This window comes from Pomacea canaliculata, linkage group LG6 (assembly GCF_003073045.1).
Source record: "Pomacea canaliculata isolate SZHN2017 linkage group LG6, ASM307304v1, whole genome shotgun sequence".
NCBI classification, from domain to species: domain Eukaryota; kingdom Metazoa; phylum Mollusca; class Gastropoda; order Architaenioglossa; family Ampullariidae; genus Pomacea; species Pomacea canaliculata.
In genome coordinates, this window is record NC_037595.1 from 4,322,491 (window position 1) to 4,337,613 (window position 15,123).

Sequence of the window (15,123 nt, forward strand, 5' to 3'; positions counted from 1 at the left end):
TCCTTGTTTTCACAATATGGCTGAATCGATGATGAGTGGTGTATAGAAAGAAGGATGTGTGACAAGAAAAAAAATTTATTAGGGCTGCGGACTAGCAAGTACTTCGTAAAGTTGTCTTAATATTTAAAAATGTCTAAAGAAGAAGGAGAAATAACAGATGATGACGAATGTGGCGTGTTTTCAGCCGATGAATATGGGGTTCGCAACGTTAGGCGAGGACAGTTACGCCATGTAGACAGGAGGGGAATTTACCCATGTGGAAAACATTGCTCTTCAAAAGAGAGGGTTAAGTCTTTCATCACGGCATAGAGATCAGTCTTCAGTAAGGAAATATGAAACCAAAAGCTCTCGTGATCCTCGACAAAAATTTAATCCAGACTTCGTGCAGCCAGACGACGAGACATCGCAGATGTTTCTTACTGCACAGTCACGCGGGGACTATTCCAGTAGTTCACAGACTCCGTACACGAAGTCGAGATCATCGAGAGAAACTGATGGGTATAATAACTACAGAATCTGCAAAGACCGTCACAATCAGCAGCAGTTTAGGATAAGCACTTACCCAACGCCAAACTCTACTAAGTGTATCCTTGATAAAGTTTTAATTTTAACACTTTCATGCAGTACCGTGTCTTTATATCTAGTTAATAATTGTTTCCTCTTCATTATTGCAATTATTTATGTTATTATTCACCTTTTAAACCTTAACATTATTTTAGCTTGGAGACAGAGAAAATTTTATCCTTCTCACCCTGCTAGTGATGCTTCTCAACAAAATAATGATCTTAGATCGAATCGAAGCAGCTTTTTGCCAGAGGGTGAACAAAACAATGCAGACAATCGATATGAATTGCTTTTGAAGAAGTACCAGCGTGTTAAACAGCAGTTAGCAACCTATGAAAATGAAGGTACTACCACACCAGTTCCCCAGCAGCATTCCCAGGTAGCACAAATCAAGAACAGAGATGGCAGCACTGGTTTCACCACACTTATAGAGTGCACAAGAGAAGGCTCAGTTGGGCAGGGTGCTTCTGACATTTCAAGTGCAGACGATACCTGCTTGTCTAACTGGACTGGCAGCGATCATCGCAATGAAAATGAAAGCGTTCCCAACATAGCTGTTGGAGCCAGCACCAATTTGTCCACAAAAGCTGCTGTTGCATGTGCTGAGACTGTTGTGGACAATTCTGCTTCGGTCTTTGAGATGAAAGTTGAGTCAGGTGAAAGTAGTGCAGAGGGTGTTGTTGATTTGGATGAAATTAAAACTATTACTGGAGTGGCTACTTCACTATTAATAGTGAAAGATTCGCCTTCTGAAATAGACATCACCAACCAGTTCTTTAAGCAACCAGCTCCAGATCCTGCCACCACTGTAGAGGTATTACAAGAATCATTTTTTAAAATTTTACTTTTGTGACCCAATACATTTACAGTTTGTGCGTGAGAGAGAAAGAGCACACACAAATGAGAGGGAGACACATGACGCTTTCTGTCAAGGTGGCTTAGTAAGTATATTTCTAAGGAAATATGACTGAGAAAGCCAATTTCTGTTTGTCATTATGCTAATGCTTGTTTCAAATAGCAGTAGCAAGACATTATACTGAAATTAACAAGCTATATTGTCTTATCAGTGTTTATTTATTTACTAGATGCATGTATTTATGACAAACATTAAAATAAAATCTTAAAACTTTATGATATAGACTCCTGAAGCAGAAGAAGAAGAAGATCTGGATGAATTAGAGCTTCGTCGAATAGCCCTGGAGTCAGCAGCTCGCAGGATGGCCTTTGATGATGATTCAGATGTGGCTGCAGCATCAAGCCCTTCAACATACACAATACAGGCTGAAGACGCAATGGCTTGCCAGTCTGAGAAAAAGGATGAAATTTATCCACCAGCCTTTCTTGTGAATCAGCTTTACAAACAAGATCATTAACTCCACAAGTGTCAGCAGATTTTGTCAGTGACAAAAAGGTTGGACAGTTTTCCGACAACGCACTTAGCTATCGTATGTCACGATTTAGCTCTGGTAGAGCATCATCAGGAAGGCAGGCAGAAAGCGAGAAGATGTCGGATCGTGAAAAATCATTTACAAGGGAAAATACCAGCAGAAAGAGACTAGCTAGGCACAAAGGCAGCCTTGGTTCCACATTGGCTAGAGAGAAATCTCTGCAACCTAGACGAACTCGCCCATTGCCATTTGCTCCTACCAGATTGGACAGAATAACTGTCAAGCCATCAAGAGGTGAAATGGAAAGATCAAGCGAACATGAAGTAAATGGTAATAAGCCAGATTGTGTAATAAGTAAATTGTAAAGGCAGATGGCATGATATGTTGGTTTTGCCTTGATAAAATCTTTGTTTCAATGATGTCTTACATAAAAAAATTTGAACAGTTACTCTTTAACACAGTGGTGCCCAACCTCTTCTCGCCTGTTGGCCACACTGGACATAATATAAAATCTTGCAGGCCAGAACATGGCAATTTTGCCAGAATCATGACATTAAAAATGAAACTATGTTGTGTCTGGTTAAAATGAGCTGGCTTTAACAGTTATCTCTTTACACTCTGTTAATACATGAAGTAGCATTGTGCTTACAGCGTAGTCCTAGCATCAATCAGTGCCACCATTTTAAAAAATGTAAAGTTCAAAATGGTTTTTATAAGGAAGCATACAACTGATTAGTTCAGACCTTTTAGACAGTTTCTGAACAATTTCTTTTTCATAACTTATTTTGATCATTGAAAGATTTGCCTAGCTTTAAAATGAGCATGTTTTTGTCTTCCTCGGTATGACAGTGTCAAGTTTTTCCAGTCCATGTGTTTCATCATTCTCAGTATCAATGCCTCAAAAGATCTTTGTATGAGATCACACGTGCATGTGAGGGAATGTTAGAAGTTGACTTTGGTCTTGAGTTATGTGCAATTGATGCATTATTATAGATCATTTTAAATCAGTGTTATATGTCTATTCTATAAATCTAATCGAGCTGCACCAGAATTGCCCTCTGGGAAAATAAAGTCTTATTTTATCTTATATTATGTGTTCTCTGCAGTTAAAAGGCGAGCACGGCAAGTTAGCGTTGTGAGAAGGTTGCATCGGTCACCCAAGACAAACACCACTGACAAGCAGCCAATGCAGTTGCCAACAAAGAATCAGAAAATTAAGGGAGACAAAGACAGGGAGGAAAAACGTCGACAAGAAATTGCCAAGATACTATCATTGGAAGATCCAAAGGAACAAGTACAACGATTTCTGCGATTCCTCAATGTGACCATTGCTGAGAACAGTCAAAGCAAGGTAATACATTACTTGATACAGTTTATTTTGTCTTACTATGTAGCTATATTGACTAACAACAGGTCGCCATGGGCGATACAATGCAGCCCCATTGTCTTCATATTGTCCCAGATGGAGCTTTAGTTAGTTTATTCCTTGTTACTCCTTTTCATAAGGAGGTAGTCATAATAAAGATGATGTTTATATCGTGTAATACATCTGTTTAAAATATGTCGGTCTTAACTAAGGGGGTTGTAATCAGGAGTGTCTTAATAAAGAGGTTTTACTGTATATGATTGAACTATAAATAGATATGTGCCAGATGTAAATGGTATTAGATGGGAGATTGTTTATGCTTTACGATTTGTAATTCGACATTTTAATTTCTGACATAATGATGCAAAGCAGCACAGCTTGGAAACTGGCAAACCTTTGTAGTTTGTACTCGATCGAAGGGAGAGAAATAGGGTACAGTGGTACGAACTGTCAGATGGCAGATTCCTCTGGTAGCTTTGCATAATCATCGTCAATATGGCTAGCAGAAAAAGAACAATCCCAGTCACTTCTTTTAGGGTGACAGTGTAGACTGGATTTTAGAGTTAGTAATACAGGTTGCATTTTGATTCTTAGATGAATTTGCATCAAAGTAAATTTAACTGTATGTCCACATTCAGACCCATCCTTGAAACATGTTGACTTATGTTGCATTTCTTTTTGTTATTTGGAAGCAGCAACAGCTTAGGGACAACTATGAAGAAGTTGAAATGGACATTGATAGTGGAGATGAAGTGACAGGTAAGGTTGTCACATGTACATGTCTGCCTGTCTTTTGTAAAGAGGAATGATTGAGAACATGTCAAAACACATTTAAACATTGAGTTGTACAAACAAAAAGAAAGCAGAGGAAGGTGGAATAGTTACAGTAAGAGAAATTCATATTTTCTATTTGGATTTATTTTGCAGTTGATAGATTATTTGTTCTTTATTTTTACAGATGGATTTGATATTTATGGATTGCCCAGTTCTTTGCAGCCTCTCCAGTTGATGGTAAGCACTATTTATATGTGCAAAAAAGTTTAAACTTTCTAAAGAAAAGTTTTACAAATGAAGTTTTTGCGGCCAGGTGTTTTGTTCTGAGAAAGATGGCGCAAAGTAAGATGCATTTATGGAGAGCAAAGGGTACCTTTTTTTTAGTTTCATAAGTAAAGTCTGGCAAACTCTGGGGATATTAAATAGCTTTACAGTCAGAAACTGCCTTTATGGATGGTCATTATATACATTGCCGTCAACTTCAATCACAAATGAAGCCAGAATGTTACTGCCATTTTTGACTTTATATTATTCTTGGATGCAGCCTTGTAGGATTTATCAAAATTTTGCAGTTTTGTGCTAGAGGCCCCAAAAAAAGGTGATAGGGGTAAATTTTGTGCAGTTTGACTTTTCTTTAAAAATGGATTCCTTGGTTATTAAACTGTGAGGAAAATACACTGCTATGTTGAAATAAAAGTTAGAAATTGACTTAAAATACGTTTTAATCAAGGTACCCTACTGCGATCCATACCAATTTCTATGAAATTCAAACACTGTTTCGATACTGTTTCCCTGTCATAACCCCATCGTGTTATACCTTGACAGAAAGCCGGAATCTGTATGTTCAACTTCTTTAAAGAACGATTCAAATATTAACCAATCACAAGATTTGTCTGCAAAAGTTTAGAAGTAAACAAATCTGGTTGGCCATCTCGACGCTAATCTTTGAACCGGCTTTTTCCAAATGGCCTCCACCATACTTTCACACTTCAAACATTTATAACTCAGTCAATTCTTGGACTGGAAGAACAACGTAAAGTTCAGAACCTGTACTTTTTAAAACTATGCAATTTGGCAAATCTCAAATTTCTGACTTAAGACTCAGTTCGTCATGGAGGGTCACATATTATTCAATTGAGTCCCTTGTGTGTGGTTTGAGGACTTGAGTGTAATCTTTTTCCAACTCATGCTTTTTGTAAATCTGCATTTTCGGTGGCTGATGAACAGTTGTTAAAGACTCAGTGCTAAACTGGAATGTCTGCTTCATTGTATATTTTGTCAGGGTGCAGATGCAGCAGAATTTCAATGTACTATGGATCTTCTGCAAGGAGTACGGCAGTGGCAGATTCCTTATCCATTGATGGATAGCTACTCAGGAATGATTTCCTTTCCCACAATCCTTCCATCTGCTTCACGCAACCCTCCCATTTCATCTATGCCACTTCAGGTGCTGCCTCCAGTCACCCCAGCCCAGCCACCACTCCCAGAAGATCTTCCCCAGCCTCCACCCCCACCGCCTCCAGATTCAGAAGGTCTAAAGGACAGTGCAGACTGGATGAACAGCTACAGCAGCTCTGTTGGATTTGCTAACAAGATTGACACGAGAGCAACTTTCATGAAAGATGAAATCAAATACCAGTCAGACCAGGTTCCCTGCAGACACACTGTTGCACCACTAGATGCAGATGGCTTTGAAGAGCCACCATCCCAAAAAGGATCATCACCAGGTTTAGCTGAAGACTTATTGAAGCCTGAAGCTAAATTTGGGGCAGATGATGAAGAGGAGATAGAATTGAGAAAACAGCTTCTTGAGGATCTTATCAAGCGCAAAGGGCAGGCAGAGGCAAGTTGCATGCATTTATGTGTATGTACTAAATATTTATTAAGTAGTAAATACATTACAGAAATTGCAAGAGATCTTGATTTTTTTAATTATATATTGACTCATTTTAGAACAAGAAGTCAGAGAGTGGTGGGTCATCCCCAGCAACATTTGATGCCCAGTCACCCCACCACACACTGCCAACAAGGCCTAGAGATGTGCCCCGTAAGGTTCACAAGGCATACCTGGTGAGGCTCTATTTATTTCAGTCTTGAAACCTTTAATTTCATGTTCCCTAATTAACATGTCTCTAATTTAGTTATTTTTTTTATACTGTTTTTCCTTATTTTTCCCTGAGTAGGTAATATGCAGCCACCTAAGATATGTATTTCATGCATTTGAATGATTTTCAATATGCATACTGTGCTTAGGTTTAGATGAAACTTTAAGATCTAGAATTTAAATTCAGAATTTCAGATCAGGATCACAGTTTTTCAAATGATTTGTGCATGCTGGAGCAACTTCTTTTTTGCTTAACATATTTTTTTATCTCATCTGGCATTCTCTTGTTAACGACTTTGCATGTTATGTTGCGTGCTGCTGTGTATTTCTGTCTGGATTTTATTCCCCAGTAAAGCACTATGAGCCTGTCCGTAGGACTGGAATATAGTGCTATATAAGTTCTTTTCATTGTTATTAGTAAGAGAGAAAGGCGGTGGGGGTTACAAAATTTATATAGGCAAGGAAAGAAAATTCTTAAACTGAAAAGATTTATGAAGAATGAAGTCATTGCATTGAAAGACTTAGGGGTTTACTTTTGGACAACTTTTTGAATAAGTAATGCTTGCATGTCTGCATTTATTCACTGCTATATTGTTTCTTGTTGTGGTAAGCTGCCAATGCACAAGCCAGTTGTAGTTCCTTTGTGCGACTCATCATCTGAGGAGGAAGATAGTGAAAAAGACTGCGCGCTTCAGAGCGTCCCTGGAAACAAGAGTGACATTACGGACTTTGATATTGATCGATTCCTCAAATTACAGCGAAAAACTGTAGAGGTGAGTAAAGATAAACATCTATGCAGAGATTCTGAAATAGTTTTGCGGAAGGGGGTAAAGGCACCAAAATTATTAAATGCAAGTGTGGGAGTGCAATTTTTCATTAGATTAAAAGAGCATGTAAAAATATTATTGCGTCAAAACTATCCAAATTTCTTTGTCAGACATAGTAATCTCAGAATTTCACAGCTTTTGCTATGTCTCTTTGTTAGACCCACATAATGCTATGTCCGCACATCCTTAGTTTAGCCTTAGAAGACATGGCTTGAAATTATTGGTCTGAAGGTGTATTTAAATGATAATCAGGGCATTGTTTGTCACCAAATGTTAAGATACAGTTTGAAAGTTGATTATGACTTGTTCCATTTGTAAATTCTGGGGCCTGTCTTTAGGAACAGAAGATTGGGTCTCTCATCAAAGACCAGGATGCGAAATCAGCAACTACCCTGCCAGGCAAACAGATTCGTCTTCAGCATCTGAAGCAAAAAGAAACAGACCTAGCAAAACTGAGGTAGCAAGTTACTTATTTTCTTATCCAAGAAATTAGACTTAAACTGTTTAAAGAATTTGTTTGTAATTTTATAATATTGTTCAACATAACTTAGTTTTTGTCACTTGTCTTTACTCATAAAACTTTGTGTCTATCTCCAGATTGTTGCCTTTTCCATCTTGTTTTAAGTCTGACATTTCCCTGGGTTTTTTTTTCAGGCATTTGATTATTGAAGACCAGGATGTTTTAACAAAAGGCAGGAAGATCGTGGCAGAGCAGAAAAAAGCAGAAAATGTAGTCGTTCAGCTGCAACAACAACTTATGGCAGCGCAGAAGTTGGTCTTGTCTAAACGCCCCCTTGTGCTGAGGGCAAAGATGCAGGTGAACAACATGCTTTTTTTCTCTTCTTTTAAGAAATAATGCTTCCCACTCTTCCTGTAGTTGTTATGGCTGACTGTTAGATGTGATGTAACTCAGATTGAACTTTTTCCCCTCACACCTTCTCAGATAAAAAGAACAAGAAAGGCAATAGTAAAGTGATTGTCAGAATAATAATAACAATAGTAAAGAACATTTATATAGCTCTTTTCCAACAATGTGTGCTCAAAGCGCTTTAAAGAAATGGTGTGTAGAAGTAAACTGAATCACCAACAACCATGCACTCATATTCACATATAACAGACATGTTCAGTTCTACAACAGAAATACCTGCTTATATATTATATAAATACAGATAGGCTAAGGCATCGTTATGGTCAGGATAGGCCCACAGTAAAGTTGCAGTTATAAAAAGATGTGTTAAGTTTAGACCTAAAGGTGGTTAGAAGTCAGAGAGATAATCTGGTCCAAGTTGATGGGGCTTGGAAGGACAAAGTCCATTTATTGTTGAGATAGTGGGGCTTGAAGAAGCTTGGTGTCAGAAGATGAGTGAAGAAGAATGCTGTTGTCATGATCTGTTGGCTCTTTGAAGATACATGTTTGAATAGAAAATGCACTGTTCCAGATTCAGGAGGCTCATGTTAGGCTTCTGAAGAATCAAGAAATGTACAGGCGGGTGGAGGAGAAGACTTTGTCTCTTGGTCAGCAGTTGCTAGGAGCAGACTACAGGCCACAGATGGCCATTCCTTTGGTACGAAGCAAACGAAAGGTTGAAGTCACTGGTAAACACCAAGTGGTGAGTGCAGAAATTGTGAGATTTGTTTTATTTTCATTTGTGAAGATAGGTTTGTGAAACATAAACTCTAAAATTTTTTTAGAAAAATCGCACAAAAAGAATTTTTGCACAGGGCATTTTTATTGGCCTTTTTTAATTAGAAAATATTTTTGACAAAAAATTGCTCAAGAGCATTGTTTGCTTCCAAAATGTAGTCAAATTTATAGTTCTATGTGTAGTTGGCTGTGTTTTATATAAACATTAGAATTATACTGTCATTAGTTGTAACCAAGTCAAAAATTCATGTTTAGATCATTGCACTTCTAAACTGACATTCAAATGTTTCATTTGACTGGGTGTCTTGTTGAATTTGGAAAGGGACAGTGCATCTACCTAAATGCGATTTCACACTCTGGAAGTCTGGGGGAAATTAAGGGAGCAGAGGATGGAAATGGGGTCAGAGTGGGTGTGAAGCGGGATTGGGCACTGTTCTGTGATGCCGCTGGTGTTGATTACTGATGCTGTTGCCCTATTCCTATGCTATAGACTATAAATTAATGTTTTTTCTTTTTTTTTAATTTACATTGTGGAGTGAGTTTTGTTCTAGTCCTATTTAGGGGTGAAAAAACCCTATATTTACTGTAGTTAAAAAAGTACTTTCAATTTTCTAGTCAGTTATACATTTGTTGAACAGTTTTATTAACCCATTAATGGAAATGTCTATGGGTGTATACTGAAAGGGAATGTTATCCAGTTATTACCCTTTGCCTATCTTATATTAGTCTAGAGTTTGGGTAGCTTGTCACCATCGATGTTACTCAAACAGTATATTATGCCATAGTTCTTTAGGTGGGTTAAGGCAGTTATTAAGGTTTAATACCAATCTGTATTAATCTAAAAAATATTTTAGTTTTTCTTTTTCTGGTTAGTCTTCATTACACTCCAACGGCATATGTGAGAATTCTAAGAATATCCCCGTAGGCACATGTTAGGTATTCTCTGTTAAGCTTCATTCCAGACCTTTTTGACTTTAAGAACATCAGAGTGTTACTAGGCTGGTTGTTTGTCTCCTAGTATCTTTACTTTCTTTTTTGTATTTCTCTTGCCACCTAATTTTTATTGCTGGTTTTATGGCTATTCTTTTCTCTGCTGGAGAAACAGAAATGTTTAGGATGATGACTTAAGGGTTATTTTCTTGCTTTTACAGCCAGTCTAGCTAGTTTATTGCTCTCTTCATTTCCTTTTATTCCTATATGGGAGGAACCCAAAGAAAATAATGGCTGGGTGTCTCATGTTAATGCTTGCACTAATGACTTGCCATTCTATGTATTTCAGATGATTTTAGCTTGGTAAGGCAACATCCTGTAAAAAAGCCTTAAACTCTAGGTAGGACGGTATCTCATCACAACGCTAAAGTACCAGGAACATGTCTCATTACAACAGCTGAAGTACTAGGGCTGGTTGTGTTTACTCCATTGTTTATTACCTCACTGTTTTTACATTTTGAGATGTACTTTTGTATAAGATGTATTCATAAACACTTTTAAATGTTTCTTCCAAAATTGTTTCAGATAAGCATAACTGTTTTGGGAAAAGACACAAAGAAAAGGAAGCTAGAAGACAAGCTGGGAAAGACAAATGAAAAAGAGAATATTGTTACATCCACAACAGTGGCTGCAAGTTGCAGTCCTGACAAGAGAACAGCAGAGAAAGCACGCTTACAGAAACTAGCAAAGGAGTATGAGGAAAAGATTCGACATCTCAAAATGCTACAGATGCAAAGGAAGCAAAGTGGCCTTGCTTCAGGCACTAGCAATACTAGTAGGTTATAGGGTTTTATGTAGGATGTGTGTGTGCATGCATGCATAAATGTACATCTACCATGTAAGATGTGAGGATAATATTGAGGTTGGAAGGAGAGTGGGTAGTGCGTATGAGAGATTGGGTGAATTAATGGTTAACAATTTTGTTAAGCTTTCTTTTTCACATTTTTGGACCAGGGTTTGACATAGTTCCACTTTTAATTTGCACTGCTTTTATGTGACAGAACACCAAAAGCCTTTGACCAAGCAAGTGACTGATTCAGTCACCTCAGGTGACAGTAGAAGCACACGACTTCCATCCCTAGAAAGCATCAAACTAGAGCCTGTGGAAAGTGACACTGTTGTGCACAAGCTTCGAAGACGGTCACTGCTGGATATTTCACAAAGTCCCAAACCTAATCTTTTGCTGAAGGAGCACAAAAGTGCCAAGAAACCAGAAGTAGCTTCAGATGCTAACACACAGTCACCAGTAGGGAAGAAGAAATTAGGGACTGCAAAGTTCAAAATGCCTTTTGGTTTTCAGCTGCAAAATCTCTGCAAAATTCAGGTAAATACATAATGCTTTACTCTCTTGGAATAAGAAACTTTTGTCTCAGTGGAGAAAAGTGGTCCTTGGCTAGTAAATTGTGTATGTACATTTTACATGCAGTTTTCTGTGTTGGTGTTAAAGTGTAGTTGTTAATGTTTTGCATAAAAAAAGAGTTAATTGCTAATACTTTAAGTATTTTGCAACAAACTCTTCTAAACTCATGGATAAGATTCGTTTAAAAACTGACTTAAATATCATATAAACTGAGGTAAGTACTTGAATGTTTATTTTAGTCATAATGGAAAATGTTTTGTTTTGAAATGCTTATTTTTACTTGAGTTTGCTGGTTTCCTGCTCTCACTGGATCAGATGTTAGGAAAAATAAATAATAAATGTTGCAGAAGGAGAAGGTGACTAAAATACTGTCAAGCCAGAGTTACTCTTCACCGGAAGTATTTTCCAACTTGAGTCCCCATTGTGACCCAGTGAGTATACAGCCGCGGTTCACAAACCTAGGGGGGGCGGGAAGGTGGTCATTTTTTAAAAGTTTCTTATACCAGTATTAGTGAAATTAGCTTACATTGCTGGCTAAGGTGGGCGCGTGGACATACCTTTGTTGGTCGGGGGGGGGCGTCACAGGTAAAAGGTTGAGAACTGCTGGTATACAGTTTACTTGAGAGATTGTAGTTCTGGCTATGTGAGGGGATGAGGGAGGGTACCGTGTATTATGCACATGAAAGTGTTCAAAACGTGCTAAGCATATTTTAAAATATCTACTAGTCTGATTCAGTTGCTCATTAGCTTCTTGGAAAAATCTTTCTGGTGTGGCTTGTATTGATGTGAACTGTTGATAGGTTTGCTATATTTCAAATTACTTGCCATTCTTTTCCAAGGCTTTTTTTATTTACCAACTACTGTTTTCATTTACATGCTTTGAAAAGCACTTCTAAAGTGGCATTTCAGACAGCAAAGTGTTTGGTGGTGTCTCATTTAAGTGCAACAAAGAGTTCAGTGATACACAGGTTGATTTTACAGGCTGTTTTGTCTGGCAGCTTGAATGTGTCATTGAGAACATGCTTAGAACTCTGAAGCATCATACATCCTGATTCCTGAGCATTGAGAAATATCTGTAGTATTCTGCACTAATATAAGCATGCGTGCTATAATAAATACTTTTACATGTTTTTTTTTAGATTCCTGAGTTGAAGATTATTAGTCTGCAAGAGCAGAAGCGTCAGGAAAAAGGAGATCCCGCAGGCTTGGCTTTTACCTCACCTCTTCTATATTTTAAGGCTTACAGGTGTGAACTGTTTAATTGTGTGAGCCGCCTGTGTTAAAGGGTATTATCAATCTCTTGAATCATCTTATCATTCAGCAATAGCTAAAGTGATCTCTGCACAAGTTCTTACATCTATATTTATAATGATTGTGACAGTGATGGACTTGTTAGACTTCAGCCTTTAGTAGAATGTCTTCCGTATTATAATAGCAAGTGCAAAATAAAGTATTTAGCAGATTTATCAAAAATACAGATCAGTGCACTTCTAAAGTGGCATTTAAATCCTTTGACTTGGGTGTCTCATTTGGGTGCTACACAAATGACTTGCATTCATTGTCTCCTGTTTACTTCAGAAGTCATTAACTTGGTAAGGCAACAACCTAATGAAAAAGTACAGTTTTAAAAGTCTGGTGGGGTTAGGTTTTTTTTTTTCCTAATGACTGGCAAAATTCAGTGTATATTACTATTTCTCAATCTGGGTGAATACCTCTCTTCAGTTCTTAGGATATATCAGTACAAACATTACTATCAACAACATAAATGTTTACATAAATTTGTTTACACTCTTCAGGCTTCATCTAATACTGATTATCAGTGTAAATTAGTCACATCCCTGCACAAGCCTGACAGCATAGATTTTTTTTAAACTGAGCTTTATCCAGTCAATAAAAAAAAAATACTCCATAGACCTTAAAGTTCCTTTGATAAGTTTATTAAGGCAGTTAAAGCAACAGTTGTGTTTTATGCACTGTACTGAAACATGTTTTTACACATGCAGGTTTAGCCCCTATTATCGCACAAAAGAAAATCTGACCATTCCATCAGTATCATACTCCAACAAGTTGAACCCAAATCGAATCCTGTGTCGTTATGAGCTACAGGGCATCTGTAATGACCAGCAGTGTCCATGGTGAGATTGGCTGAAATCTTCTCCTTTGATAGTATGGTAGCTGCTACATGGGTTAGCATTTTGTCATCAGCATTTAAACTGGTTGTGTTAGTGGTTTCTTTTTTGCTTCATATGACCTATCTGATCCATCTTTTATGTCAAATAGAAGCACCTTGAAGTAACCAAGTGTAGCCGCTTTTTTCCTCTGCCTGTTTCATTGCTGTTATTTAAATAGTCAGATATCAGCAGGTTCTGTATTTTGTAAAATGTTTAATATGTCAGTGGGACTTTTTCAGGCAACATGCTCGTGACTACCGCTTTTCTGAAAAAGAGCTCTTGCAGGACCTGTCGCATACTGTCCCAAGCTTGCAGGTGTCACAGATGGAGATGAACAGGCCAGCGTTGCCAAGAAAATTGGTTAGCAGCCTTACATTTTTTTGTTCTTTGGAGAATTTGTGCCCTTTTCCTTTGACAAGCTTCTTCAGCTGGTACCTTGTCAGTTTACAGGGATGACTGGGTATCATAAACATCAGCTACACCACCATTGCATACTAGATCTGTCTGTCCCCACCAGTTTTTTTTAAGTGTTTTAAAATTTTTTTTTTCAGATTCTTACGTCGAAGGTTTGCTGGCCCAGCATAAGGAAAAATGACCTTTGATGACATCTGCCTTCTGCTGACATCAAAGGTCAATGAGTGTGCTCAACATGGTAAGAACAGAAAAACTGTGATCAGTTGGGACCCATGCTGATTTCTTATTTCATTTACAAAATCTTAAGATGTAATAGATTGTTGCATAGATTAACAACAATAAATATATAATAGCTTAAATTAGAAATATTTTTACTAGCAGGAAAAGGTATTTTAAAAAGGTTGCTGGCAATGATCTTTTTCCTACAAATTTTAAAATGACTTGCTTTGTTCTTTGAGAGGGCATAAATTCCTTTACATGTTTTATTTGATAGTTCGACCACATACCATGTTCTTTGAGAGCCGGGTGTGGCGTCCCACAACAGAGGAGACTCGAACTTTTTCCATGACTGTATCTTCAGAGTTTCAAACATCTCTCAACATTATAAGTGAGATTATTTTTTCTTGCCCTCCACAACCTCTTCCTGCCTTTTAAGAACCTTGCTTAGTTATATGCATACATATATACGATAGGAGTTTACTGCTTTGCTGCACCCTCACCATAGCTTAACAGCTGGTAACCTTACATTAAAGTTTTGGTGGCAGAAGTAGACAGCATTATAATTAGAACTGAACAAATTTCTCAAGGGTTTTAAATCACTTGTTGCATGGTGATTGCTCTATAAATGCTTATAAACAAATTTTACTTTCTGAAATTTTTTTATATTGCATATTGAAAATATGGTGGTCCATAGGTATATCCGTATAGGTAATGTATATTAAATGAAGCACAAAAAAAAAACCTTATTCCCATAACCCTAAGACGACATAGTAACTTCTTGTATAAGAATCAAACCGTGAATCTAAAGAGCTGCAAGAACTTCTGAACTGGGAATGGTTAAAAAGGAATGAATTTCCTTGCACTGTGTAATAGTAACTTGTCCCTGCATGAGAATGTTTGTTTTTTTAGTACTTAAATTGTCAACACTTTTTGTCACATTTCAGGTGAAACAGCATCAAAGCTATGTGTGCCAGAAATGGACACAGTGTTAGATTCAGAGGATGTGCGCTACTTTGTACCAGAAACTGTGACAGGGGCAGATGTTCAGGATATGGAGGGAGCAGTTTTAGCCACACCCACTGATACAGACCTTTGGCTTCGCTTGGCTTACAGCAAGCTCTCCAATCCCTCTCGGTATTTATATTTGCTTGCTTTCAGTTCACCATGATGTACTCAAGAGCTTAAATTTTTGTCGAAAATTAATGGCTAATTTTCCTGATTTGTTTAATCCTGAGTACACTATTAAAATAACTGGTCTTGTTAACATTTTTTTCTTATCAAACAAAAATAGTTTAGTACAG

At 37.5% G+C, this 15,123-nt stretch overlaps 2 protein-coding genes across 3 annotated transcripts in view; both read left to right on the forward strand.

Moving 5' to 3' along the window:
• On the forward strand, positions 1-14,210 carry LOC112565521 (zinc finger C3H1 domain-containing protein-like). 2 transcript variants are annotated; one of them, XM_025240970.1, is made up of 20 exons: positions 1-584; positions 720-1,378; positions 1,704-2,282; positions 3,059-3,303; positions 4,011-4,077; positions 4,277-4,329; positions 5,375-5,935; positions 6,046-6,162; positions 6,808-6,969; positions 7,362-7,480; positions 7,678-7,840; positions 8,463-8,633; positions 10,184-10,433; positions 10,660-10,982; positions 11,366-11,449; positions 12,158-12,264; positions 13,022-13,153; positions 13,429-13,549; positions 13,741-13,841; positions 14,097-14,210. In XM_025240970.1, the coding sequence occupies exons 3-19, from the start codon at positions 2,012-2,014 to the stop codon at positions 13,789-13,791; spliced, it is 2,997 nt and encodes a 998-aa protein (XP_025096755.1). In that variant the 5' UTR covers positions 1-584; positions 720-1,378; positions 1,704-2,011; the 3' UTR covers positions 13,792-13,841; positions 14,097-14,210. The 2 variants fall into 2 exon arrangements, with proteins under 2 accessions (XP_025096755.1, XP_025096756.1); XM_025240971.1 differs by having other exon boundaries at positions 4,014-4,077.
• LOC112566000 (zinc finger C3H1 domain-containing protein-like) overlaps positions 14,111-15,123 on the forward strand; it is a 15,669-nt gene continuing 14,656 nt past the window's right edge. The window contains exons 1-2 of the mRNA XM_025241919.1: positions 14,111-14,210; positions 14,767-14,956. Coding sequence (XP_025097704.1) covers positions 14,111-14,210; positions 14,767-14,956 — 290 coding nt within the window. The remainder of the gene's footprint in view (positions 14,211-14,766; positions 14,957-15,123) is intronic.

What these genes read in the sequence shown, in the direction of transcription:
- LOC112565521 (XM_025240970.1), top strand. Translation starts at nt 2,012, where the DNA reads ATGTCACGATTTAGCTCTGGTAGAGCATCATCAGGAAGGCAGGCAGAA. An exon ending in ACAGACCTAGCAAAACTGAG is followed by an intron (nt 7,481 to 7,677) that starts GTAGCAAGTTAC and finishes TTTTTTTTTCAG; the next exon opens with GCATTTGATTATTGAAGACC. An exon ending in AATGACCAGCAGTGTCCATG is followed by an intron (nt 13,154 to 13,428) that starts GTGAGATTGGCT and finishes GGACTTTTTCAG; the next exon opens with GCAACATGCTCGTGACTACC.